Consider the following 24,865-nt stretch of genomic DNA (forward strand, 5'->3'; position numbering starts at 1 on the left):
CCACAAGTTAAGTCACTTATTTTGGGACAAAGAAAATATACACTACTACAGTATACGTTTTCCTCATAAAAGAATTACTATACCTTGCTATCATCGTCCTGGTAGCTAAGAAAAGGTAGTATCGGTCGCCGTCGTCCTCGACAAAAAGGTAGTGTTCTTCGTCAGTAGCCGTCGTGCATAGTCCCATGAAGTTATAGTAATAAAATCTGCTGTAGTTGACGCCAGATTTGTTCTTTTGTTCCTCGACGTAGCAATAAAAATTACTTCAGTTAGCCTCTCTAGAACACGTGATTAGATAGTAGGTATGCAAAGAAAGAATCTGGTTTGATCTCTGATGGGTGACTCAGTTAACCTCTCTAGAACACATGATTAGATAATAGGTATGCAAGAAAGAATCTGGTTTGATCTTTGATGGATGAAGTGGGAATACAAGAAACAATCGTCTGCAACTTGTTTTGGCGATCCAGCAGACACGATGCGGCTGATAGTCCTACCGCGTGGTGTGACAAAGGGGGGAATACAAAATTAAACGGTGTGCTATATCCACCATCAAGGATTAAATATCGCTAACCTTCCATTATCAGCCATATAATAACTAGACCAATACATACAAGAAATAAAAATAATTTGGTGTCAGTTGCTGGCAAGGAAAGTTGTAACCATATGGAGGTCGACTTGACCTTACTAATTATGTGCTGGCTAGTTTACCGATGTTAATGTTATATTTTCCGTTTTGCATTTTCTTTTCTTTTCTCAAAGTACTAAAAAGTATGAAAATGTTAAACTTCTATAGGTCCAAAATTTTGGTACCTAGTGCAAAGAGAACAAACGCAAATACCCTCTCATTAAGTGGAATACTCCCTCTATTTCAATGCACAAGACATCTTGTTTTCCTTTGACTAAGAATTACTCCAAATATATAAAGATTACTGGTATAAAATTAGCATTGTTAGAAAATGTTTTTCAATACGAATCCAACGATACTAATTGTGTACAATGTAACGCAGATTTTGTGGCTCGTTTCTTTCAGTCAAAGTTCATCTTAAATAGGTGTATCATATTCATTGAAACAGATGTAGTATATAACTTATAAGCCCAAAGACAAGGTTGATTTGGGTATTGATGTCTTTGAGCTCAAGAACAAATATTCACTAGAAAAACTCTATTAAAATAAACTTCACGAATTGTCCATTTTGTAAAGAATTCGTGCACACCAAAGAGGATTCTTTTAGTGTGATTCTTTTGTGGCGCAGAACGGTATGGACATCAGGTTCTGAGAAGACATTTGGTTGGGTGACATATCATTTTCCCATCAATACACATCCTTGTATAATATTACACGGAGGAAAGATGATTTTGTGTCCAGTGTTATGTCGGTACTGTTGTTAAATACTCGATTTCGATGGGCATTGATCATGAATAAGTCGACACATTGGTTACACTTGGTCCAAACTTCAAAGCTTGATGGAGGTATAATTAACTCAAGAACTGGATAAGTTCAAATGGGGGTCTCAGTGCTATTGGTTCCATATCATCAAGTCTGTGTACCATGATCTAATAAATGATCATAGATCCTTATTTACAAAATATATTTGGATTTTAAAGGTCTCACTAAATATAAATATCTTCATGGGATTCCTACGTAAGGACGTTTATTTAAGGGGAAGAGGGGTCTCGAACACAAATCCTTCTAGTAGGAGTGTGGGAGATACCACTAAATGTCAATAATGTCTATTACTACAAATGCACCAAAGGTGGGATCCAAGCTATCTAGTCATCAGCCTCGTTCGGAGAAGCCAAACTCAAGTCAAATTAAGGTAAATGTAGATGGTTCTTTTCACCAAGATACTCATGCGAGTTCGGTGGCTGTGGTGATCCGAGACTCCAGGCTAGGGTTGATTCCTCGCGGCATCAACCATCTTTCTTCTGAATGTACGTAGCCTCTGCTACGGTGGCGGAAGCAATGGCTACGAGTGAAGGGTAGGATTTTGCTAATGTGATCATGGAATCTGACTCCACTGAATCGCCTGTTTAGGAGAAGAAGCATGGTGGGGGTTAATCTTCTGCTGTTTTTGCTGATTGCGTGGATTTAGCTTGTCTCATAAGGTCTTCTTCAAGTATTGTCCCAAAGAAGCAAATGTGGTGGCGCATGAATCACCTAGGAACTGTTTCGCTATTAACTCTTCTTGTAGTTGGACCGACGAGCCACCTAGCAATTCCTCCCGAATGATGTAACTATCATTTAAACTCAAAGCAGCAAGTTGCTTACGTACTCTTATCGTTAGCACGTACCTAAGGGGATGAGGTAGCTTGCTTGTGTAATATAGTGTGTTTCAAAAGAAGAAGAAAAAAAAAAAGTATGGGGACTGGGGTTGAGTTCTAGTAATTAAGCTGAACGTAATCAGATGCTAACATGAGCCATGAACTATTTGTATCGTAGTTGACCGTGGTGTCTATTTGTTTGTACCGTAGAAAAGAGTTCATCTTCTTCCGAGCAATTCCCATGGTGGCATTCCACTATGTATGGCGCGGGACATCGAGCTTGTCGCTGGCTGTTCCTCGCGGAAACAGAAGCGATCTTACTGCGAAAAAATCGAGGCTGGCACAAGTCACGGCTGTGGTCGTTGAGAGCGAGCGGGAGACAGCTAATCCAGTCCAGCCCACACGAAACCTCCCCAAAGGCTGGCGAAGAAATCGTCAGCGGAGCCGCCACTGGATCGAGCCGAGCACCCGGCCGCGCCAGTACAAACCCAACCCAACCACCAACCCAGCCGGAGGCGCCGAACGCGCCGCCGCCGTCCGTCCGTCCACACGCGCGTCACGTGACGCCACCCGCCTCGTCACCTCCACGCCCCCCGCGCGCCGCCCTGCCCACCCGCCAACAACTCCCGGGGCCCACCGGTCAGCGACCGCCGAGTAAATCTCCAGCCGCGCCGATCCGGTCCAAGACGATCAGCCTCGTTCCAGGCTGTCGCGGCGGTGGTCGTGCTTATCGCCAGCCACGACGCGCCGCTGGCCCCACCGACACCTCAGAAACCGCCACTGACATGTGGGCCACCCCGCCCGTCCGTCCCCATCGCCAGCCCTAGGTTGTCCCGCTGCGCCGCGGGCCCGACCCCACGCGGGACACGCGTCCGGAGACCATAGGGCTCGTGCGGCTGCTCTTTTTAGTCCCTCCGGCCGCCGCCTCCTCCTCTCCCCAAAGTTCGAACGACAGACCGAGGCGCAGAGCAGACAAGCGCCGACGCACGCAAACACAGGTACCGCTCCCTCGCCCGCCGAACCTCGCCTCGGGTTTATCGTTGTTCTGCTAGATCTCCCGCCGGTCCCGTCCCGATCTGCGCTTGTTTCACGCGATTTTTTTTTTGGTTTCCATCTGGATTAATGTTCAGCCAAACATGTCCTTCTGCGCGAAGCTGTAGCCGCGCTTACTGGATGCCACTATATCGCCGTGATCTATTTTATTAGGAGTTGTGGCACGCGCGGATCCCGTCGAGCCCTGCGTTTTCTGTGGGGGGGGGGGGGGGGGGGGGGAATCGTTTGATTCAGGTGTACGTTTCTTGTGTAACTGGTGATTGCTTCGTGTATTGATTTGGCCCCTAAAGCGTATTAGATCCGAGGATATGCTCTGATACGGGGAGATTTAGTTAAGCTCCAACTCAACGGACACACTAGTACATCCAAATTTCTCTATTTTAACACCTCTAGTATACAGTTCTTCTACATAATTCAAAGTTCAGACCTTTATTTTTTCTGGCCCTGACCTCTCAGTCAGAGAAACTGGCAGAATTGCCTCTCTCGTGATTCTGCCAGAAAGAGAAACTAGCACAGCTGGTGTCCAATTGTATGACTCTAGTATATGACCGCTATTCTCAACTGTGATCCTGCAGATTTCGGAACAAGTCTTGAACCACCAAGATGGCGGCGCCAGCCGAGCTTTCCCGGGAGGAGAACGTGTACATGGCCAAGCTGGCCGAGCAGGCCGAGCGCTACGAGGAGATGGTCGAGTTCATGGAGAAGGTGGCCAAGACGGTCGACTCGGAGGAGCTCACCGTCGAGGAGCGCAACCTGCTCTCCGTCGCCTACAAGAACGTCATCGGGGCGCGCCGCGCCTCCTGGCGCATCATCTCCTCCATCGAGCAGAAGGAGGAGAGCCGCGGCAACGAGGACCGCGTCACGCTCATCAAGGACTACCGCGGCAAGATCGAGACCGAGCTCACCAAGATCTGCGACGGCATCCTCAAGCTGCTCGAGACCCACCTCGTCCCCTCCTCCACCGCCCCCGAGTCCAAGGTCTTCTACCTCAAGATGAAGGGTGACTACTACAGGTAACAATAATAGTAGTATGATGGCCGGCTCCAGCAAGCAGAGATTCTGCATTAATTAATTAATTAATTAACGGATTGCGAATTTTCATTGACCTGAATCAATCAATTGTCATTAATATAGGTATCTTGCGGAATTCAAGAGTGGGGCTGAGAGGAAGGATGCTGCTGAGAATACAATGGTGGCATACAAGGCTGCTCAGGTTGGATATTTTGTTTCCATATATATATCTAACTATATTGATTTCTTGCTGAAGAATATCATTCTTACTTCTGTAATTTTTGTAAACATGTCCTTGTGATTTGTTTAGCATGCTGTATACTTCCCTTATTTAAATGGTTTGGTTTGTCTACAATCTCTCAGGATATTGCTTTGGCTGAGCTGGCTCCAACTCATCCCATTAGGCTTGGGCTGGCACTCAACTTCTCGGTGTTCTACTATGAGATCCTCAACTCGCCTGATCGTGCTTGCAACCTCGCAAAGCAGGTTAGTTTTTCTGCACCAGCTAGAATGCTCTGTTTTTTGTTTGTGCCGCTAGGTACACAATACATGTGGTGAATGAATTTTTTTTTCTTAATGAAGCCTTCTTGTTTGGTTTAGTCAACTGCTAGTTACAGAATGTAAATGTCATAATAGATGCATGCCTTACGATCAGTGTATCACTGCTAGAGCAGCAGCCATCAGGAGTATTCATCACACTTTAATTTCACTACTTGAAAAAGAAAGCAATTTGATCTTCTGCTACTTGACTTGCTAATTTGATACCTCTTCCTTGCTATATTTTGGTGACCACTTTTTGCTTGTATCATGGGCAGAGCACATGATACTTCAGATTAGTTGCCTTCCTTACTATTCGGTCATTGACTTGTAGAACCAATGGAACTTCCATTATCTTTAGCTGTGATTTGGGAGACAGCAAAATCCTTGCATTGCTTGTCAACTGAGGCGCTGAGTGAGCCCAGAAAAAGAAACATGCAGTGACTCATGTACCTAATCTCAAATGATTATTATCATCAAGTATCTGTCCCTCTTATTATTGGTTGACCCAGTGTTTCTGTTAGCTGTCATGACACATGAATGAGATTCTGTTCTTGACCTGTTCTCCAAATGCCTTTTGTATTAGGTATATTGTAGTGCCTTCTAGAGAATGCTGGATAAAAAATAAAAGCATCTGTAGCAAAACTTGGCTAACTATTCATCATGAAGTTCCAAAGTTCTTAATAATCACACACAGTAATCTTTTCGTTGCTACAAATTTGAGTACTTGGCAACACGTTTTGTAGTAACTTGTCGTAGTTAATTCCAAGAAGTAATTCTTCAGGCGCATTTTTTACTTCAGTCTCCTATCGTATTTCTTTTAGTAATTGTTGCATCATTCTTGAGACATACTTTGCAACTTCTCATCATTATGATGTTCCTAACTTCAGGCTTTCGATGAGGCCATCTCGGAGTTGGACACCCTGAGCGAGGAATCCTACAAGGACAGCACTTTGATCATGCAACTCCTTCGTGACAACTTGACCCTGTGGACTTCAGACATCACGGTACCGTCAATTTCTCAAACACACCCTTTCCTTCTGGTGCTCTTAGAAAATCGTCCCGTTTCCTGAACAATCGTAACCCGATGCTCTCTTGGCTTCAGGAGGACACTGCGGAGGATGAGATCAGGGAGGCCCCGAAGGGAGCCGCCGAGTAAAGCTGGCTTTACCCATCCCATGACATAGTGTTTGGTACTGTCTATTGGCACTGCAGTGTGTTATGGATCATGTCCTAGCCGTGTTATGGTTATTGTCGCAAAATTTGGGGCTCCCCATATGTGATGTTGCTGGGATAGGTTCCGGTTCCCGCTTGGAGGGACTAGACTGGACTGGCTTGGGGGGAGAGTCCCTCTTACAATGTTGGTGGTGTCAGTTCGTATTTTATGGTGATTGGTCCTGCGTCAATGCCTGGCTTCTTCTACAGTTTTTTTGTGGTTTGTGGTAGGTTAATGGGTTCTTGGCTTCTTGCACCTGGCAAGTCTTTCAGCCTGGCTCAGTAGGAAGGGTTGTTTACCCTGGATAAGATCTAAGCGATATGACTGGGTTGATTATTCGATGGGATATGGCCATATCGGAAAATCTTACCTTACCTAAATCCCAAAACGACGCATCTTGCTGATACTGCCTCAGTAGTCTGTCACTAGTGCTCTCTGAATCCGGATTCCTATCTCTTGGCTGCTGCTGGTACCTATGGGCCCAACAGAGGCTGAGGAATGCGCGCTGGGTTCAGTGGAGGCTAACAATCAATAGTAGAAGTCGCCGAACTCGTCAGTCGTGAACTGGCTGCCGCCGTCGCCGGCCATGCGCTCTGGCCGCAGATAGCCTTCCGATCTGCACCCGGTCGCTGCAGATCAGCCGCGCCGGGGCTTCTCCATGGAAGTGTGGAGAAGATCAGCAACTGGAGAGCTGCGGCCCCGTGCCTTTCGTTGGCGCCATCAACACGTCGACCTTCTGCCATGGAAGCCGGAATGACGACGGTGGTAGCATGACAGCGTGCTTTGCGGAAGCAGAGGTTTTAGCCACATGGCGATGTTCATGTCAAGACCATGCTCGCGAGTAGCTGTCTTTATGTGAAATAATGGATAACCCTTCTTATGTTTTTGCCTTGTAATACTACTAGGTCACACTGGTCTAGTGAGTCATTGATGAAAGAAAAAGAATTGCACTATATTGCTAGTAATGCTTAGCCTATATGTGGAATTTTAATTTCGCATAATTTTGTAGCTACTTCTCTCATGTTAGGTCGATCATCAGGGGCCATGTGTGTGCAAGAAAGTGCCAATTTTACCAGGGCCAACAAGCACCAGAAAACTCTATTTTCTTCTTTTGGATTTGCTCGAGAATACTCCTGACTTGATTCTAGTAGATAAACATCAACCATATCAAGTATCTGATCAGGGAAGTTCCTCTCGACGAAGTTGACGATGTTGAGTCCATTGCAGAACAAAGAATCAGTTGGCCTTTTTCCCGTCAATATCTCCAGTAGCACTACTCCAAAGCTGTACACATCACCAGACGTTGATAGGTAGCTTCCTCCGGCATACTCTGAATATTGAAGGGAAAAAAATGGTACAGTTTTAGAGATGTAGCTACCTCCGGCATACTCTGAGTATTGAAAAAAAATGGTACTACAGTTTATGAGATGTACTGTTATCACATCAATTGAAGTTGTAGATAGTCTTTTTAAAATTACCTGGAGGAATATATCCAATTGTTCCCGTCAAAGTACCAACTGATCTCGAATCTCCAACTGTTGGTGATGTTTCAAGATAGAACCTTGCAATGCCGAAGTCTCCTAGATGAGCAGTCATATCATCATCTAGAAGAATATTGCTGGGCTTCAAATCACGGTGAATAATGGGACTCTCACAATCATGATGGATATATTGCAATGCATCAGCTATATCAACAACTATTTTCAGTCTTTGAGCCAGATCCAACTTACTGTTAGCGTCTCTATTGCTGGATGGGTGCAGCCAAGTATCCAAACTGCCATTGGGCATAAAGCTGTAGACAAGAGCTCTGAAATCATTGCCCCTGTTATCAATTGTTGAGCATGCAGTCAGAATTGGAAGAATATTGCGGTGCCGAATATTTTTGAGAGCTTGACATTCTGACATGAAACTGCTATCATCTCCTTCCATAAAAAGCTTAAAAACCTTCACAACCACAACCATGGGTTCTGAAATTATTAACCTTCCTTTGTACACTGAACCATGGCTTCCTCTCCCAATCAAATTAGACTCTGCGAAGTATTCTGTGGCCTGAGCTATATCCTTATAGGAAACCTTAGGAAATTGCTCACTGGAAAAAGGCGTGGATAGTTGTACTCTTGACACCTTCTTTCTTGAGATGATGAAATAAATCAGTAATGTGATGGACACAACACCACCTAATATGGGGACTACAAAATAGTGTTGCCATGTAGTTCTTCTCTGAGAAGCTTTGGGGCACTGAGGCATATGTAGATCCAGTACACCGCCACAAAGCTGCCAGTTGCCTTCAAGAGAAATTCTTGTAGTGTTTTTGAATATCCCTTCTGTTGGTACTTCACCTTCAAGATGATTGTGAGACAGATCTAAATATGTGAGAAGTTGTAGTTTACTAAGAGGAACTGGGATAGAACCTGAGAAGTTGTTATGAGAAAGGTTGAGCATGGTCAAAATACTAAAATTTCCGAAAATTACGGGGATGCTTCCACTTAGAAAGTTTTGGTCCATTAGGATGATTTGCAATTGTTGGCAAGTGCCCAAAGTAAGTGGAATTTGGCCGCTAAGCTTGTTGGATGAAAGATCAAGATAGTTGAGTTGTTTAAGACTAGCAACATAAGGAATCTGGCCTTCGAGATTGTTGTGGGATAAAGAACATCGAACAAGTGTGGCTACGGTGAAAACCTCCTTTGGTATACCACCTTGAAGATTGTTATATCTAAGGTCTAAAAGAGAGAGCTGCGAAAGGTTTCCTAAACTTGACGGTATGGGACCAGAGAATAGATTCCATTCTAGAAATAGTTTTGACAACTTTGAAATATTGCCGATGGAACCTGGAACATGCCCAGTGAAGTTATTTCCCCCAATGTATAATTCTTCTAAATTAACCAGATTTTCAATCCATCCATCGATGTGACCACTAAAGCTATTGAGCTCCAGCCCTAGTTTAGTTAGCCCATGAAGGTTTCCTATGCTTGGCGGAACCAATCCATATAGCATATTGCTTCCGAACAAGAGCGTGTCAAGATTCGAGGAAAGGTTACCGACTGAATCTGGCAGTACCCCCTGTAGCAGAGTTCCTTTGAGTGAAAGGCCCTCCAGAAGAGTGCAGTTGCCCAATGCGTCTAGGAAGGCCCAGCTTTCGCTATCCTTTGCTTCAAGTTTATTGTTTTGAAGCATTAGCAAAATGAGCTTCTGAAGTTTACCAAGTGACGTTGGGATCTGCCCAGTAAGCTCATCTCCCAATGCTATGTGCCGCAGCTCTGATGCATTGCCTAGCGAGTCTGGAATCTGACCTTCCAGCATGTTGCCAGACAGAAGAAGCCGAGTGAGGTTAGGGAGGAAGTCCCCAGTTCCAGACGGCAACGGACCAGTTAGCATATTCTCTACCATGGCCAACTGACGCAGCGAAGAGAGGTTAAAGAGTGCTTCTGGGATTCTGCCTGACAGACTGTTTACACCAAGCAACAGGTTTAACATATTGGGTAGTTTCCCAAGCTCCCCAGGAATGCTTCCATGGAGCTGGTTTCCGTGAAGAAAGATGTTCTGCAAGGTTGTGATATTCCCTAGACCAGGTGGAATAGTCCCGGTAAGACCGTTACCGTTAAGCCTGAAATATGACATGGCGGAGAGGAGGCCTACTTTCCTGGGAATTTCTCCCACGAGCAAGTTTCTTGAAAGGTCAAGTGCAATCAAGCTGGAACAGTTTGTGAGCGCATCAGGGATATTTCCATGCAGCGCGTTTTCCCTCAGGTCCAGAATCTTGAGGTTGTGCAGATTGCCAAGAAGAGGAGGTATCTGACCAGACAACTTGTTTGCAGAGAGGTTAAGGGAAACGAGGTACGACATGTTTCCTAGAGAAGGAGAGATCTTCCCAGCCAAATCTCGGCCTATCAGGCTCAGCGTCACAACACGGCCGGGACGCGTCGTGCTGCAGGCGACGCCCTCCCACAAGCAGAAGTGGACGGTGGTGTTCCATGAGCTCAGAGCCTCCATTGGATCGTTGGATATTGCACGCTTGAAGTCGAGGAGGGAGGCGAGATCCGTGTAGTTCCCGTCGCAGCTGATGCTCCCAGCTCCATACGACAATAGTAGAATTATAACCCAGGGAATGAGCTTGTGGAGTTCTTCCATGTCTTGATTCACACCGCCCATATTCAGTTATCTACATATAGGAGACATACAAACAAGGATAGCTTAAACCTCACATCTTCACCTGCTCCCTCCTCCCTGTTGCATACTCGCAAAGAAGAAGATGTAAATATCAAACGAAATGTATGCAAAGCCGGCGAACAGAAGCAGGGTACCTCCCGTCCTGAAAAATTCGCCGTGGCTTCACTGGGGATAGGTGCTGTAATTGCTCTCTGTGCTGGGTTTAAATAGCATCACAAATCCTTTCTCTAGTCCCCAACTGGCAGCCAGTCCTGATTTGTTTCAACCAAAGTCAGTCTTGCAAGTATTTTATAATGGTTCGTTTAAGGTAAGCTTTTGCTTTCCATCAATAATTCAGTTTGACTACGCAACGCTTTTGAAATGAGCGGTTTGTTGCAGACAAATACTGTTGGTTGGGTTGAATAGCTTATCCCATGTGCCACGCGACCATTGCAGGTTACTCCCAAATATGTCAAAAGTGTCACTAGCGTGTTTTAGTAAAGAGATTGAAATGGACCGTGTTTCAGTAATACCTGGTCATTACCTCGCATTATGTAGCCCTTTACACCAACTATAGTTGAAATTTCAACTCTGGGTCACATCACGTGCAACTTAGCGATTCTGCCAGCACAAATTGTCTTCTGTTGCTTTCAGCGCTGATGGATTTTTCTGCAAAGACCCGACGAATGTGAAATAGTTTCTGCCACAAAGTGCATGACCGAGTCCAAGGGCAAATGCCCAAAGCAACAGAGTAAACCAACCGAATTTTTTGACTAGTAATAAGCTGGTCTAGTTTCACGTTTGCAAATTTTCTGGAGTTTACATGGCATGATATCAACACACTCGGACGATGAGCTTTGTAGAATCGTAGGTCAACAATACTCAGCAGTCAGCAGTACAGAGAAGGCTACACAGCAACCGCCTGGTACATACTTAAAATTCAATAGAGCCATGTTTGTTTTACATTTTTGTATGCGGAGAGGCGACCCTTCTCTACTGCTTAAACTTACTGCCCGCTGAGCACCTAATACAGCTGCTTAAATTACAGATTTTCTCTGAATCTACAACACTTGTGTGTGAGGTTCCAGGTCTCATCAAGGGTGGCTCAGTGGCTCGACAGCGGTTCTGAAGAGAAGAATGTATGCCTTGTCGACAGAGAAGTACAGGAAACCTCCTAAGGAGTGAGTGACGTAGGAACCAAAGCTTGTGCCGACTATGCAGTGCCAGGCAGGCCCGTATGTCGTATCAAATTCCTGCAAGTAAAACGAAAACAATGTCCAGCTATTAATTGTTATGAAGAGTGAGATTGTGAGAACGAGGACTATTGATAGTATTACATCCATAGTAGTTTCAAATAGAGCTACTTGTAAAGGTAAGAATAACCATAGAAACCAAAGGCCACACGTAGTTTGATGAAAGATAAATAGTATGAGAAACTTTTGCTCAAAATTATGTCCATAGACAAGTCCCATCTGATATTGAGACATAAAAAAGGGGAAGAAATAAACGCCCAGAGAGTAAAACAACATTAGTTTGTTCAAAATGGGGAGATGATGCATGAAAGTTTGTTTGCGCTTGCATTGAAGACAAATCTTTTTAGTATTATGGAAGCAACAGTAGACAGCCCACCCAAGTCTAGAACAACAGTATTGCAATGTAAGTGTCTAAATTGCCCCCTTTGAAGGATTCTATATGAAGAAAACCTTTTAAGGTCATGAACAATGAGTAACTAACCGAAAATGAATGGCGGACACGACAACAATAAATCCCAGTAGTCATATGCTCATGTCAAGGTTTAATTGCAGGATCAGTCCTCCAACTCCAAGATTTTCCTATTTCAGCATAGGTGCTCCAACTCCAAGGAATATGACGAATGACATAAGTTCTCAGTTGAGTTTAGAGGAGCCATCAGATCATGAAATCTACAGCTGAGATCAAGTACCAACAAGAAATTTCTCGGCTGTTTGTTTTCTTGACTAGATTGCTCACCTTGGAACAACATACTGACTAGAACATTGAAGATTCTACTCGAGCCACCAGCCACAAAACACGTTTTTCTCTACCTATAATCCTCATCCAGCAAAGAACTATCAAGTCAGTCAACACACAGCGCTTGATTTTACAAAACCGATTTGCCAGGCTAGCTCACAAGATTGCATCTCCCTTGTTAGGAAAAGTCAACCATTTTGCATTGGTGTACCCTCCAGTTTGTAGATCGTGCTTACATGTTCTACTCCGAAGACGGTTGCAACTTGAAGCCATGAAAGCACTACCAAACTACGTCCAGCAGCAAACTACAACTGTCCTCCAAGCATTCAATATCTCACAAATACTATTTTTAGGTACTACTAACAGTGCTGTAGTGGACCATATCTCATAAACGAACACATTGAACTACTATCTGATCTGGCAGCAATAGCATTCTGCCTTCCATTTCATCAAGGTCAAACCAACGTTAGCACTAGACTTCACACTCAGCAGCAAAGAACACCCGAGATCATTTCCTGAGACTCTCTGGTACACAGCTATTCTGCTAAGAACTTTACTAGAATCCCGCTATAGCTAGATCTTACTCGCAGCCATTTTAGCAGTGATTCTTTGTTCTATATCACACATCTGTCTCCGCTCCGGTAGTTCACCGCAATAAATGATCAACACAAGTTTGTGGACCCGAGAGAACTACGTACTGAATACTGATCTAGTAAGTGTCTGATTAAATCAACACGGCTAGAAAACAAATTCAGCGAGGAAGAAATTATGACTGGGCGGTACCTTCTTGAGCGCGAGCGCGAGGCGCTTGCTCTCGAGGCGCGGCGTGGCGAGGACGACCTCCCGCGCGATCCAGATCGCGCGCCGCTGCAGCGGCAGCGGCATGTCCGCGGCGCGCACCCGCACCGCCACCTTCCTCTCCTCCCCGTTCGTGGCCCCCTGCCCCTTGGCCTTCACCGCCCTTTCCTTGACCTCCGCCTTGCCGCCCTTACCGTCCCCGTCACTGGGCTCCGCCGCCGGTTTTGGCACCACCTTCAGCTTAGGTTCCGGTTCTTGCTCCTGCTCCGGCTCCGGCTGGGGCGGGTCGGCGAGCCTGGTGCGGCGGACGAGCGAGCTGAGGTAGCGGCTGCGGCGCTCGAGCTCGTCGTAGGCCGGGTCCATGGAGGCGCCTGGGCTTTTCCGGCGAGAGGCGCACCGGTGGGTCGCAGGCGGGTCGGATTGGCTGGTCAGCAGCGGCGGTGGCAAGGGGGCATGGCCGCGAGTGCGAGGTGTTTGCGTTTTTGTCTCGGAGCTGGGGACGGGGGTGGTGGTGGTGGTGGTGGCCGGTTGGGCTCGGGTTTCCGGGGGTTTGGCCGGTTGGAGTGGGGGTGCGAGTGCGAGCTTGGTTGCCGCTCCTGGAATTCGTGGGAGCAACTTTTGAGACACAGCTTTCGTTTTCTTTTCTTCTCGAGGGATCAGCCATCACTCATCAGTAGGAACCGAGGGCCTACAAAAAAAAATTATAAAAAATACAAAACGGCTAATACTGCCTCATTTTTTATAATCACTGACATATATTTATAGTAGCAAGTAGTATATGGTAGAGATATATGATTTGTCTCCAACGATTGTAAAATCAAGTTTAGAAAAAAATGAGCAAATTTTCGAGATCTTCAAACACTTTCTTCTACCACGACGAAAACTAATAAACCATAAACCTGTAAATACCATGAAAGTTTTTTTCATAATTTTAATCCGAGCCGCAATGCTAAGATTACATGCACACGCGTAATCATTAAATTAGCCAATTAACATTTGTGAACACCAATACCAGTATGCCAGGGAAAAGCAACCGAACAGCTTAGGCAACGTCGCTAGGAAAACGAGCACCATTGTTGAGGACGTAGCAGCGGGCAAATATTGCAAGGACAATCCTCCTCGCTAAAGGACCATATACCTAAAGAAATTTAATACTCCCTCCGTTTCTTTCTATAGTGCCTATAGATTTTTGGCATTTGTTTCAGAATATAAGGTTGTAGCTAAGCTTTTTTTCAATTACCCTCTCCCAAATTTATTATGGTAAGTTAGAAAGATATGGATTTCCCAAATTTTACGTTGATCTCAAATCGTTTAGCTAGGGACCTTGTGTAAAAAATACTCTTGCGCTAATTTCCGTGCCAAAAAACTATAGGCACTATGGAATGGAACAGAGGGAGTATTCCAGTACCACCATTGATGTTGGGATGGAGATATTGTCCGAAGGACCGAAGATCACTTATTGTAGATGCTTTAATCCCCCATTAGCGCATAGGCGAAAGGGAAGATGCTACCAAAACCCTAACATAATCTATTGAAGGGACTACTTCTGTTAAAAACTTCACGCGTAGATCGGGTCCCTCCAACCCCACCTCGGTGAGGCCAACCAGAGGCGGAGGAACCGGTCTATGGAGAAGGTGGAGGGACGACTAGGTTTTTGGAAGAGGCGGCAACCGCCTTTCGTAAGGACCTTTTTTGTTAAGTTTTTGTGCTAATGTTGTCCCATCTTATTAAATAAGCAGATGAGACTTTTTTGACAAAAGTTAGAATGTTCTGGAAAAAATCATGGTGTGCATCTGGACATTCTATATTCACACATAAATTTTGTGGGAATTTATTTTTTGCGGCTTGTGTCAAAAAATATAAATAAGTCTCCTGAAAAGCTAATCTAAAGTACCGAAAATTATCTTTTTCACAAGCCACAAAAATTTCTAGATATACACCCCGTATATTTTTAAAGAATTTTCAGAATTTTAAAATGTAATTACTGGACAGTAAGTGCAAGACCTGCCAAAGGGAGTAAAAGCTTATACTACCACTGCTGTTTTGTCTGGGATTAGCTTATCTGGTCCAGATTTAAGGGAAGAGCAAGATGGCTGTAGAAAGTAGACTTCCGCAGGTGGACCCAAGACTCGATTGTCCGTCCATTTGTGCACAGGGTGTTTGACGAACTGTCGGGTCGGCCTACTACACGTCTCCACACACCACCCACACATGAGTTGCCCTCGTCACCCCACCAGCCCCCCAGTGAAGAACGGATCGCACGACTGCCGCATTCCCCAATTTTGAAGTCGCAAGGGCCTGGCTGAGCCAGAAGGCGTCAAATTTTAGATCATTTTCGTAGCTTGACCGGGTTGGAATTGGATAGTCACGAACTGCCATAACATACGTCTCGCAAGCTATGGCATTGCGTTTGGAGAGCATCAGGTACAGTAACGACGTTACAGGCATGCAATGTACAGTATGAAGTAGGAGTAGTCAACAATATAAGCGTCTTAAAGGTAATCAGTGACAAGAGATACTAAGACATTATTCAGGTTTTCCTCTACTTCAACTCCGAGAGAAGAGTCAGCTACTTATTGTTAACGACCCCGCTTCCAAGAGACGTAATGGAACTCAATATTGAACTGGAACAAGATTAACACGCAGATCATGGCAGAATGAGAATTTCAAAGCATCAAAAGAAACCCATTGAGATCCAATAGCACAGAGCACTGCACTACAACATTTGCATTTGCTACGATGAACTTCACCAGGAAATTGCATACGAATTGCAAGTAATGTTAATGTTTGAACACTCGATTCTTCAGATATGAAAGAGAGAAACGGAAATGGAACAAACAAAACAGAGTCAGAATATATACTAGCCAAAAACATATACACCAGAATTACAGAAGCTCCCCACAAGCACAGTAAAAGTAAACCCAACTATTGTGCATAATCATTGCAAAGAAACAATGGTCAGAGAAAAAAGAGGTGTAATTCATAGAAGCCGTCAAAGTAATAGCAATGCATCAAAACGCAGCCAAACTGAACATGATATTCCAATATCAACAAGCTACTGCTAATAACGCATTGCCTACAGCACAAAAGCGCCCAAACCATTACACAAATAGACCCTGAAGCTTATATTACACAGTATTAACATGTGAGCCTACGGATGACACAGTACTATCACACTATCACATGTACTCCCTCCGTATCGGTTTAACAGGCACGCACGTAGTTCAAAAAATTACTTTGATCATTATTTTAGTCAATAAAATAGAGATTATATATCATGAAAATTATATCATTGGAAACCTCTTTTGAACACGAATCTAATGGTATAAATTTTGTAGACATAAAATTTATATTTTGTTGACCAAATAGATGGTCAAACTTTGTCTTAAACTGCGTGCGTGCCAGTTAAACTGGTCCGGAGGGAGTATATGAAGAACTCCAACATGAATTAATAACCCTCCTACAAAGTCATGAAATATGAGTACATGGGCATAAGCAATAAGAGCAGGACAGTCTCATTCCTACCTACAGAGTAGGTCACAATTGTAGAGCCTAACTCCTGGAATGTACTAGACCTGTTTCGACCACACAAAAACCATACCATGTGACTCATTTAGCAAAAAGTGAAAATAACAACATTCAACAACTGTTTACTGATATATAGATTGCTAGGAAAAAGTTTTGAGTTTCAAATGTGGATACAATCTTTTCATAAAATAAATTGTGCTACTTGGTTGTTCGGTTTGCAATCAATAAAAGAAACTTGAACTGGACCATGTATTGAGTTCAAAGTGCTATGGACAGGAGTAACTTCAGTGTGATAATAGTTAAACCGAAAAGCAATTAAGCAAAACTAAACAAGAATTAACATCCATCATGAGGAGCAAGTATGGGATCAATAACACAACATTCTACATGTATCTGAGTAAACGAGAAACAATGCAGGCCTTATAGGATTACTCTAGGACGAAAAGTAAAGCTTAAAACCAAACAATGAAAGCCTAAACCATACAGTACAAATCAGCTAAATCAAAATCACAGTATCAACCATCGCCTACTCAATATCAAATCCATAATTGGATCTTGTAGCATTCGATTAAGCAAAGACCAATGGATGCATTACTCTACATGAGCTCAATAGCTTCCAAAGAACGCTTCACGAGCTCCCAAACAAGGAACACAAAAATGGCTAATATCTACCATGCCTATAGTGAGTATGCTAAATCAAACATCACATGATGAACCTATCATCCACCAGCATACCATATCCAGAATTGACCCATAGGACTAGAGAAACAAACCCCAAATTAAAAGGATGTATACTTCTGCGGAGCTAAAGCTGCTAAATGATAGTACATGAACAGCAGAAAATATCGACCATACAGGCTAATAAACAACAAGCTACAACACTGTCAACTCTTAATCTCTCTTAATCACTCATAGTTATTGAAGGGGGGATCTATTAAAGATACATCAGGGAAATACAGAGAACACACTAGTAATCTTGAAGCGAATGATGCAACCAATTCAGGCCTTATAGGATTATTACTCTTAAGACCACCTGTAGAGCTAACTCCGACAGTGCAGGCCTAAACCGTATTCAGCTAAATCAAAAATCGCAGTATCAGCCTACTGCGTACTCGCATATCAAATCCATAATTGGATCTTGTAGCATTCAATTAAGCAAAGACAATGTTAAATGGATGCATTACTCAAGATGAGCTGAATAGCTTCCAAACAACAATTCATGAGCTCCCAAAAAGGAACACCAAAAGGGCTAACATTTAACCATGCCTTAGCAATACTGATGAGCTAAATCAAACATCACATCATCAACCTACCAGCCACTGGCCAATCATATCCAGAATTGACTTCTATAACACTAGAGAAGCAAACCCCAAGATAAAAGGATAAATAAATCTGAGGAGCTAAAGCTGCTAAAAGACATAGTACATGAGCAAATATAGAAGGAGCCATAGGACTGTCAACACCTAAAGATAGCATACATGAAAGAGGCATAAGTAGTTATGAAGCGAATGATGTGATAGAACAATGAAATCACTCAAACAAGAGGCATAAGTAGTTATGAAGCGAATGATGTGATAGAACAATGAAATCACTCAAACAAGAGGCACAAGTATCACTAGGACACAAATTCAACAACACCAGAAAGCTTAATGTGACAAATCATAAATGTCCAGACCCAGACCTTATTTTGTTCAGAGGCTACCACATTTAGTCCCAAGACATTCAGACTTAACCCGGCCTACAGTAACAGATATAATAGTTCCACAGTTTTAGTACCTCATCATAACGCAAAATGATGCTCGGGCAAGCAACTGAAGGAGTGAAATGCAAGTGGTAAATCACCGGGTGGCATTGAGGCCGAGCAGCATCTTGCCATTGTCACTGGAGGGGATGTAGGCAACATTGGGTGAGCGCGCCAGCTCCGCAGCAATCTCCTTGGCAGCCTCGATCCTCCTGAGCTCGATGAGCCCAGTCCCCGCGATGGCAGTGGCCTCAGAAATGAGGCGCGCAGACTCGCTTTCTCCCTCGGCGCGCACGATGGCAGCGCGCCTCTCCTGCTCAGCCTTGGCGACGAGGAACTTGGAGCGCTCGGCCTCCTGCTGCGCGACCTGCTTCTTCTCGACGGCCATGGAGAACTCGATGCCGTAGGAGAGGTGGGTGATGGCGACGTCGTCGAGGATGATGTTGAACTCGCGGGCCCGCTTGATGAGGGAGTCGCGGACGAGCGCCGAGACGTGGGGGCGGTCGGTGAGGAGCTGGTCGGCGTTGAACTGCGCGACGACGGCCTTGAGCACCTCGTTGCCGATGGAGGGGAGCACCTTGTCGTCGTACTCGAGGCCGAGGGAGGTGAAGATGGTGGGCAGGTTGACGACGTCGGGGCGGGAGAGGAGGCGGAGCGTGAGGCTCACCATCTGCAGGTCCTTGGTGCCCGAGGTGGAGGAGAAGTTGTGCGGGCGCGTGCGGATGTCGAAGATGTAGGGCTTCTGCAGCCACGGCAGGATGAAGTGGGTGCCCTCGCCGACGGTCTCCGGGAGCACGCCGCGGAAGCGGTCGAAGATGACGGCGCGCTCGCCGCCGTCGACGGTGAAGAGCGACGCCGAGAGGAGGGAGGCCGAGGCGCCCAGCCCCGCCGCCGCCTTGGCGATGTTGGTCAGGAACGTGACCGCCGCGGGGCTGCCGCCGGCCATGGTCGCCTTCCGGGGATGGGGATTTTGGGACGGCGGCGCGGGAGTAAAACCCTAGCGGAGGATTTGGTTTGGGGAAGGGGAATGGGATGGGGGCGGCTGGATCTGAGTGTTTGTGTGATTTTAGTGGGTTTTGTGTGGGTTTATTTCTTGGGACAGAAGAAGAAGCTAGACAGTGGTGGGGTCCTGTGTCAGTGTTCAGATTGGGGGAGAAGAAACAAGCTCGTGTCTTCTAGGGAAAATGGGCCATTGGGGCCTCACCTACCCAGTGGGCGAAGAACTATATGGGCCGTACTGTGAACTGCTTAAATCCCTGAAACAGAACTTAGTAAAAGAGGGCCAAAATCAGTTCTTAGAAAAGTTCTTTTCCATTTTTACCGCTTTTCCTCATATCGCGTACATTAGATCTTTAAGTGCGACGTGCTAAGACAATAACAATGATATATTGTATGTACAATTTGCATAAGTTTTCTGTATATTTTCCAGGCCATAGAATTTCTAGCTAAGTGGAATGCTCCTTGAAGTCCAACAACTATAGAACCTTACACTCCTTTTGGTAACACAATACATAGATGCACAAATTAATTAATAACAACGATCAAAATGCTTGAATTTTACGGCAATGTCGAGTCTTATGGGACTATAAAAGAGAAATACACGCATATTTGCACCAACGAAGGATCAAATGATTCATGGGTAAACCTCGATGATTGATCGCACACCTAGAACCGGTGTGATTTTGTAGTTTGTGAATCCTGCCTCGAAGATGATCTTCTTCCACTCCTGCTCGTCCCGCTCGACGCCATTGATGAACATGATGAAAAGATCGAACATGACTTGTGTCTCCTTGTGCTTCAGGTCTTGCGGCCCTGCTCCAACCACAATGTCTACGATTATCACCTTCCCTCCGGCATCTTTTGGGGCGATAGCTTTCTTGCAATTCTTTAGTATCTTGATGCAGTCTCCGTCGCTCCAGTCATGCATAACCCACTGTACAATTGAAGTTGAACACAAATTATGCATTGAATTAATAATGAGGATATACAACATTCTTGTTCTTGCTTTATGCTGGTTTCAATTGTCTGTTTCCTGAAGAACAAAATAAAATAGTCCATGTATGTTTAGCAAGTCCATTTTAGCGACATGACATTGTACTCCGATTTTTACACAGTATATCATCCTCATTTTCCATCACTTTACATATTGATAGGGTTCGCATTATTTGTTTATTTTGACTCCAGGCATCTCCCGCACGTGGAGATGTCGAGGCTATAAGAACTTCTATCTTATGTAAGAAGACTATTTTTCGTTGGTGTGGATCAACGCCATGTTGTCTTCACGATCAGGATCGACGTCTCATGTCAACAGATTTATCAAAACCAAATAACGATCGAGCGAACTAGGATATCATGTACCAGAAATTCAATTCGACACATGGAAGCATATGCTCCCGCCACTGGAATTTTTTAAAAAAATGTTAAATAATTCAAACGAAAATTTCGGTAGTTACATATCTACATCCTATCAGCGCACATCAAGTTTTGGAAAAAACCTACACTTTTTGTGACTTGTGTGAAAAAGACAAAAAAAAAGTCAGGCAACCTTTTTATACACCAAAATTCGTCTTTTTACATATAACACTAAAAATTTCGGTTTTCCATGGAACGACTTTGTGAGTGTGTAGAACTTCAAAATGTACCCATTAAATTTTATATCCGAATTTTTCAACATTTTGAAAGTGTATTTAAAACGAGATCTAAACGGGGAGCATATGGGTGCCAAAACATCACTCTCATCATGTACTACCTTGAGAAAGACAGCGTCTGCCGGTGGAACGCTCTCAAACATGTCGCCGGCGATGTACTCCACGTCAGTACCACTCGGAGCCTTGGCAACGACGTGCTCAAGGTCGAGCACGCTGCACTTCACGTCCGGGAATGCCTTGGCGATGGCCTGGGCCGCTCCACCGTGCCCGCCGGCAACGTCCACCAGAGAGCCTATCCCCTGGAAGACGCCGCCGCACTCCCTGATGGCGATATCCATGAGGAAGCGGCTGTCGGAGACCATGCCGTCGTTGACGAGCCTGTTGTAGGACGGGTCGTGGTCAGCCAGCTCCCAGAAGGTCATGCCGTGCTTCAGCTTGAACAGGTCCGGGTCCGGCAGCTCGTGCTGGAAGCTGGAACCACGTCCCAAGGTCGGTGAACGGGGAGACGAGGATGGGGTTGAGCAGCATGTTTATGATAGGGACCATGTTCGCCGAGCCGACGAGGAGACGGGACGCCGGAGTGAGCGCGTAGACAGCCTCTCCGTCAGCAGAGTTCTCTGTCCCTAAAACGCCGGAGACGGTGAGCACGCGCATGAGACGGCGCAGGGAGGAGATCTTGGACGGGTGGAGCGTGGCCTTGGCGACTATCTGCGAGAGGGTGGCCGCGCCGCCGTGGTGGTGAATGGCGTCAGCGATGCCAAGGTCCAGGGCGGACTTGAGCGCCATGGACTTGACAAAGCCGAACGTGTTGTGCCAGAGCTCGAGCTGAGCATCGAGCAAGCCCTGATCGAGGATGTGCTGCTCCCGGTTGAGCTCCATTGTTTATGTGTGCAGTAGACTGCATACTATACAGAGAACAATGCATCTATTTTATAGACGGGAATTTGCATGCTTTGCGCAATGATAGCACTTCTATGGTTCATACATAAGAACACACGCTCGCCCCACGTTGCTCACCCAAGTGACATCTACATGTGCGTCGTCAATCGTGCCATCTCAGACTGATTCAGTCTGATCAAATTTAGCAACTGTTGCAGGTTTGCAGCCTCCCATGTTGTCTCTCTAGCTATACTCCGTTTCCTTGTCTGTATAGGAAACTTGTTTAAATGGATATCAGAAAAAGGGTATGTTTGGAGCCCGGGTCAGCCCAGACATTACCATCCCAACTGCGGAAATGCATTCGTGAAGTTGACATGGGGCGGAGTGGAAATCTGAGTCCTCTAGGGCATCTCCAACGGGGCGACCCATCCCTCGCCCGCGCGTCTGGATGGGTCGAATCGCACAAAAACGCGGTCCAGCGCGCGGACCCATCCCTAAAACGGATGGCCACGGCGTCCGGGACGACCCAAACCCGGTCCAAATCTGGGACGAGTTTGCGTGGCCGCGGATGTCGAAGGCTGGTCGCTCGCGTCCTTCCCTTGTCCGCCCCTGGCCCGCCTGTCTGTCTCCCAAAAAAGAAACACTCCACTCCACTCTCAAAACCTAGAGATGGCTGACGAAGCGACTGCCGTCGCCACCGCCACCACCGCCACCATCGGAGACGCGGCTCCTCAACTGGACGCTCCGGTGGTTGTGGAGCCCGGGCCGCTGGCGAAGAAGGCGAAGCCCGACCTCACCGCGGAGCAGAGGGCGATGGAAACCAAGAAGCGGGGGGGACCGGCGCAGGGCGCTCGAGCAACGGAAGAGGGAGGCCGCCGCCGTGGAGGAGCGGAATCGGGCGGCGGAGCAGCTCCTCGAACTCCAAAGGCAGGCGAAGGCTCGTGTCATTCAAGAGCAGGCGCAGGCCATGCTCTTTTACGGCCACGCAGCGCTCGGCCAGCACATGATCATCCCGGGCACCGGCACGGCCTCGGGGGGGGAGCTCGGCCTCGTCCGTGACCCTGCCCCTTCCTCTAAGGTCAACTGGCCCGCCGACTGCCCCGTTTGCGTACATGCCCGGCGCGCACGAAATGGGGGCGCAGTCAGGGCGGTACGCGTACCCGTCACGGGATGGGTCACCGGAGGTGGGCGAGTCCATGAAGGGGCCGTCACCTTCGTCCATTGACCTCAACCGTGTGCCGGCGAACTCCAAAGGCCCCAAGCACTTGGGAGCAGCAGCGATGGCCGGTGCACGCAACCTGCTCGACGATTTGCCGGCCGAGCGCGCGCAGCCACCGTTGCAGGCATCGTCCACCGTGCAGGCCCCTCCGTTCCCGCAGACAATGCCGACGACCATGCCATATCCTTCGACACAGCAGGCTCCCCAGCCACCTCCCATTGACACACAGGAGGACACACAGGAGCCGTTGTTCACTCGGGAGCTCACACAAGACGCAACTGCACAAGCTCGAGCTCGCCGGGTAAGCAAAAGAACCGCCAACTACACGGAGAAGGAGGACAAGGTGCTGGTCGAAGGATGGTTGACCATCGGGCAAGATGCATTGACGGGTGCCGAGTATAAGGGGACCGCATTCTGGCGCCGGATCTATGATTATTTTCATGAACATCGCAAATATAGACTGGAGCCATTTGAGAGCGACCGCAGCGAGACATCGCTCCAAAAGAGGTGGGGAGCAATTCAAACGGAATGCAACAAGTTCCAGGCGGCGTATGATCACGTGAAGCGGATCCCCGCTAGTGGCATGGGTGTGAAGGACTTGGTATGATTCTTAACCTCAACTTATTCATCCAATGTTTGCACATATGTTTACCGTTGTTGGCTTGCTTTGCTCTAGGTGTGGCAAGCTTTGGAATGGTACAAAAGCAACAATGGAGAAAAGACCTTTGCCTTCCCTCATTGTTGGAAGGAACTCCAAGGCACCCCCAAGTTCCAGGAGGGGTACGACAGGTACATGGCGACCTTGACTGGCAACAAGACCGCCAAAGATCCCACGGTCATTGACCTTGATGGTGGGCAGCCTTGCGGAAGCTCCGCTTCTCGTGCAAGTCGTCCACGCTGAAAGGATCGTATGCCGCACCTAGAGGGGGGGGTGAATAGGTGCTAACCAATTTTTATTTCTTTTTCAATTTAGGCTTGACACACAGGTAAATTCTCTAGATATGCAACTAAGTGAATTTACCTATATGACAAGGCAATCAACTAAGCAAGATATAACTATGCAATATAAGAGATAGAATAGGATAGAGGTAACCGAGAGTGGAGCACGCGATGACACGGAGATGATTCCCGTAGTTCCCTTCCTTTGCAAGAAGGTACGTCTACGTTTGGAGGAGTGTGGTTGCTACGAAAGCCAAACCAACAGCCACGAAGGCTTCACTCGGATCTCCGGTGAGCAACGCCACGAAGGCCTAGCCCACTTCCACTAAGGGATTTCCTCGAGGCGGAAACCGGGCCTTTACAAGGTTCTTGGGGCACACATCCACAACTGAATTGGAGGCTCCCAAATCTGTAACAATACAACAATCAACAACAACACATCAACACAAATCAACTAGGGAACCAAATATGAACACTAGCATGAGATCCCTCAAACAAATGAGGGGGAAATGGAAAACGCTTCGGTGAGGATGTAGATCGGTGTCTTCTCCTTCGAATCTCCAAAGATCAAGAGCTTTGGTTGGGGGAGGAAGGAGATCTTGCAAATCTTGTGTTCTTGAGGTGGCTCTAATGGTGGTGAAGCTTGGCAGATTTTTCTTGCAATGATTGAGCAACTTGTCCCTTTGGAGAAGAGAGCTATTTATATGATTGGAGCTCTCATATCTGACCGTTGGGGCGAAATCCACTAACACCGGAAGTTCCGGCCAGGAGGGCCGGAAGTTCCGGCTTCCACCGGAAGTACCGGCCAGGAGGGCCGGAACTTCCGCCTTTGTCAGACAACCAGTTCAGAAGATGTTTGGGCGGAACTAGGGCGGAACTTCCGGTGACCGGAAGTTCCG

The 24,865-nt window shown here is 46.4% G+C and overlaps 4 protein-coding genes and 1 pseudogene across 5 annotated transcripts; 1 reads left to right on the forward strand and 4 right to left on the reverse strand.

Moving 5' to 3' along the window:
- Positions 1-3,141: 3,141 nt before the first annotated feature.
- Positions 3,142-6,269, forward strand: LOC127335142 (14-3-3-like protein GF14-B). The gene is made up of 6 exons (XM_051361732.2): positions 3,142-3,260; positions 3,891-4,328; positions 4,450-4,528; positions 4,690-4,812; positions 5,754-5,870; positions 5,969-6,269. The coding sequence occupies exons 2-6, from the start codon at positions 3,919-3,921 to the stop codon at positions 6,020-6,022; spliced, it is 783 nt and encodes a 260-aa protein (XP_051217692.1). The 5' UTR covers positions 3,142-3,260; positions 3,891-3,918; the 3' UTR covers positions 6,023-6,269.
- Positions 6,270-6,954: 685 nt separating this feature from the next.
- On the reverse strand, positions 6,955-10,498 carry LOC127335141 (uncharacterized). Of its 2 annotated transcripts, none has more exons than XM_051361731.2 (3): positions 10,381-10,498; positions 7,558-10,238; positions 6,955-7,409 (listed from the first exon to the last, which is right to left on the reverse strand). In XM_051361731.2, the coding sequence occupies exons 2-3, from the start codon at positions 10,226-10,228 to the stop codon at positions 7,048-7,050; spliced, it is 3,033 nt and encodes a 1,010-aa protein (XP_051217691.1). In that variant the 5' UTR covers positions 10,229-10,238; positions 10,381-10,498; the 3' UTR covers positions 6,955-7,047. The 2 variants fall into 2 exon arrangements, with proteins under 2 accessions (XP_051217691.1, XP_071682622.1); XM_071826521.1 differs by having other exon boundaries at positions 7,558-10,303; positions 10,381-10,495.
- Positions 10,499-11,057: 559 nt separating this feature from the next.
- Positions 11,058-13,622, reverse strand: LOC127335143 (dynein light chain 1, cytoplasmic). The gene is made up of 2 exons (XM_051361733.2): positions 12,998-13,622; positions 11,058-11,478 (listed from the first exon to the last, which is right to left on the reverse strand). Exons 1-2 carry the CDS (start codon positions 13,373-13,375, stop codon positions 11,320-11,322), a joined length of 537 nt encoding a protein of 178 aa, XP_051217693.1. The 5' UTR covers positions 13,376-13,622; the 3' UTR covers positions 11,058-11,319.
- A 4,545-nt stretch (positions 13,623-18,167) lies between these two features.
- On the reverse strand, positions 18,168-19,325 carry LOC127335144 (prohibitin-3, mitochondrial-like). Its single transcript, XM_051361734.2, has one exon. The coding sequence runs from the start codon at positions 19,225-19,227 to the stop codon at positions 18,379-18,381; it is 849 nt and encodes a 282-aa protein (XP_051217694.1). The 5' UTR covers positions 19,228-19,325; the 3' UTR covers positions 18,168-18,378.
- A 533-nt stretch (positions 19,326-19,858) lies between these two features.
- Positions 19,859-21,827, reverse strand: LOC127335145 (O-methyltransferase ZRP4-like; annotated as a pseudogene).
- Between the last annotated feature and the right edge of the window lie 3,038 nt (positions 21,828-24,865).

The sequence above is a fragment of the Lolium perenne genome, chromosome 2, assembly GCF_019359855.2.
Source record: "Lolium perenne isolate Kyuss_39 chromosome 2, Kyuss_2.0, whole genome shotgun sequence".
Lineage (NCBI taxonomy): Eukaryota > Viridiplantae > Streptophyta > Magnoliopsida > Poales > Poaceae > Lolium > Lolium perenne.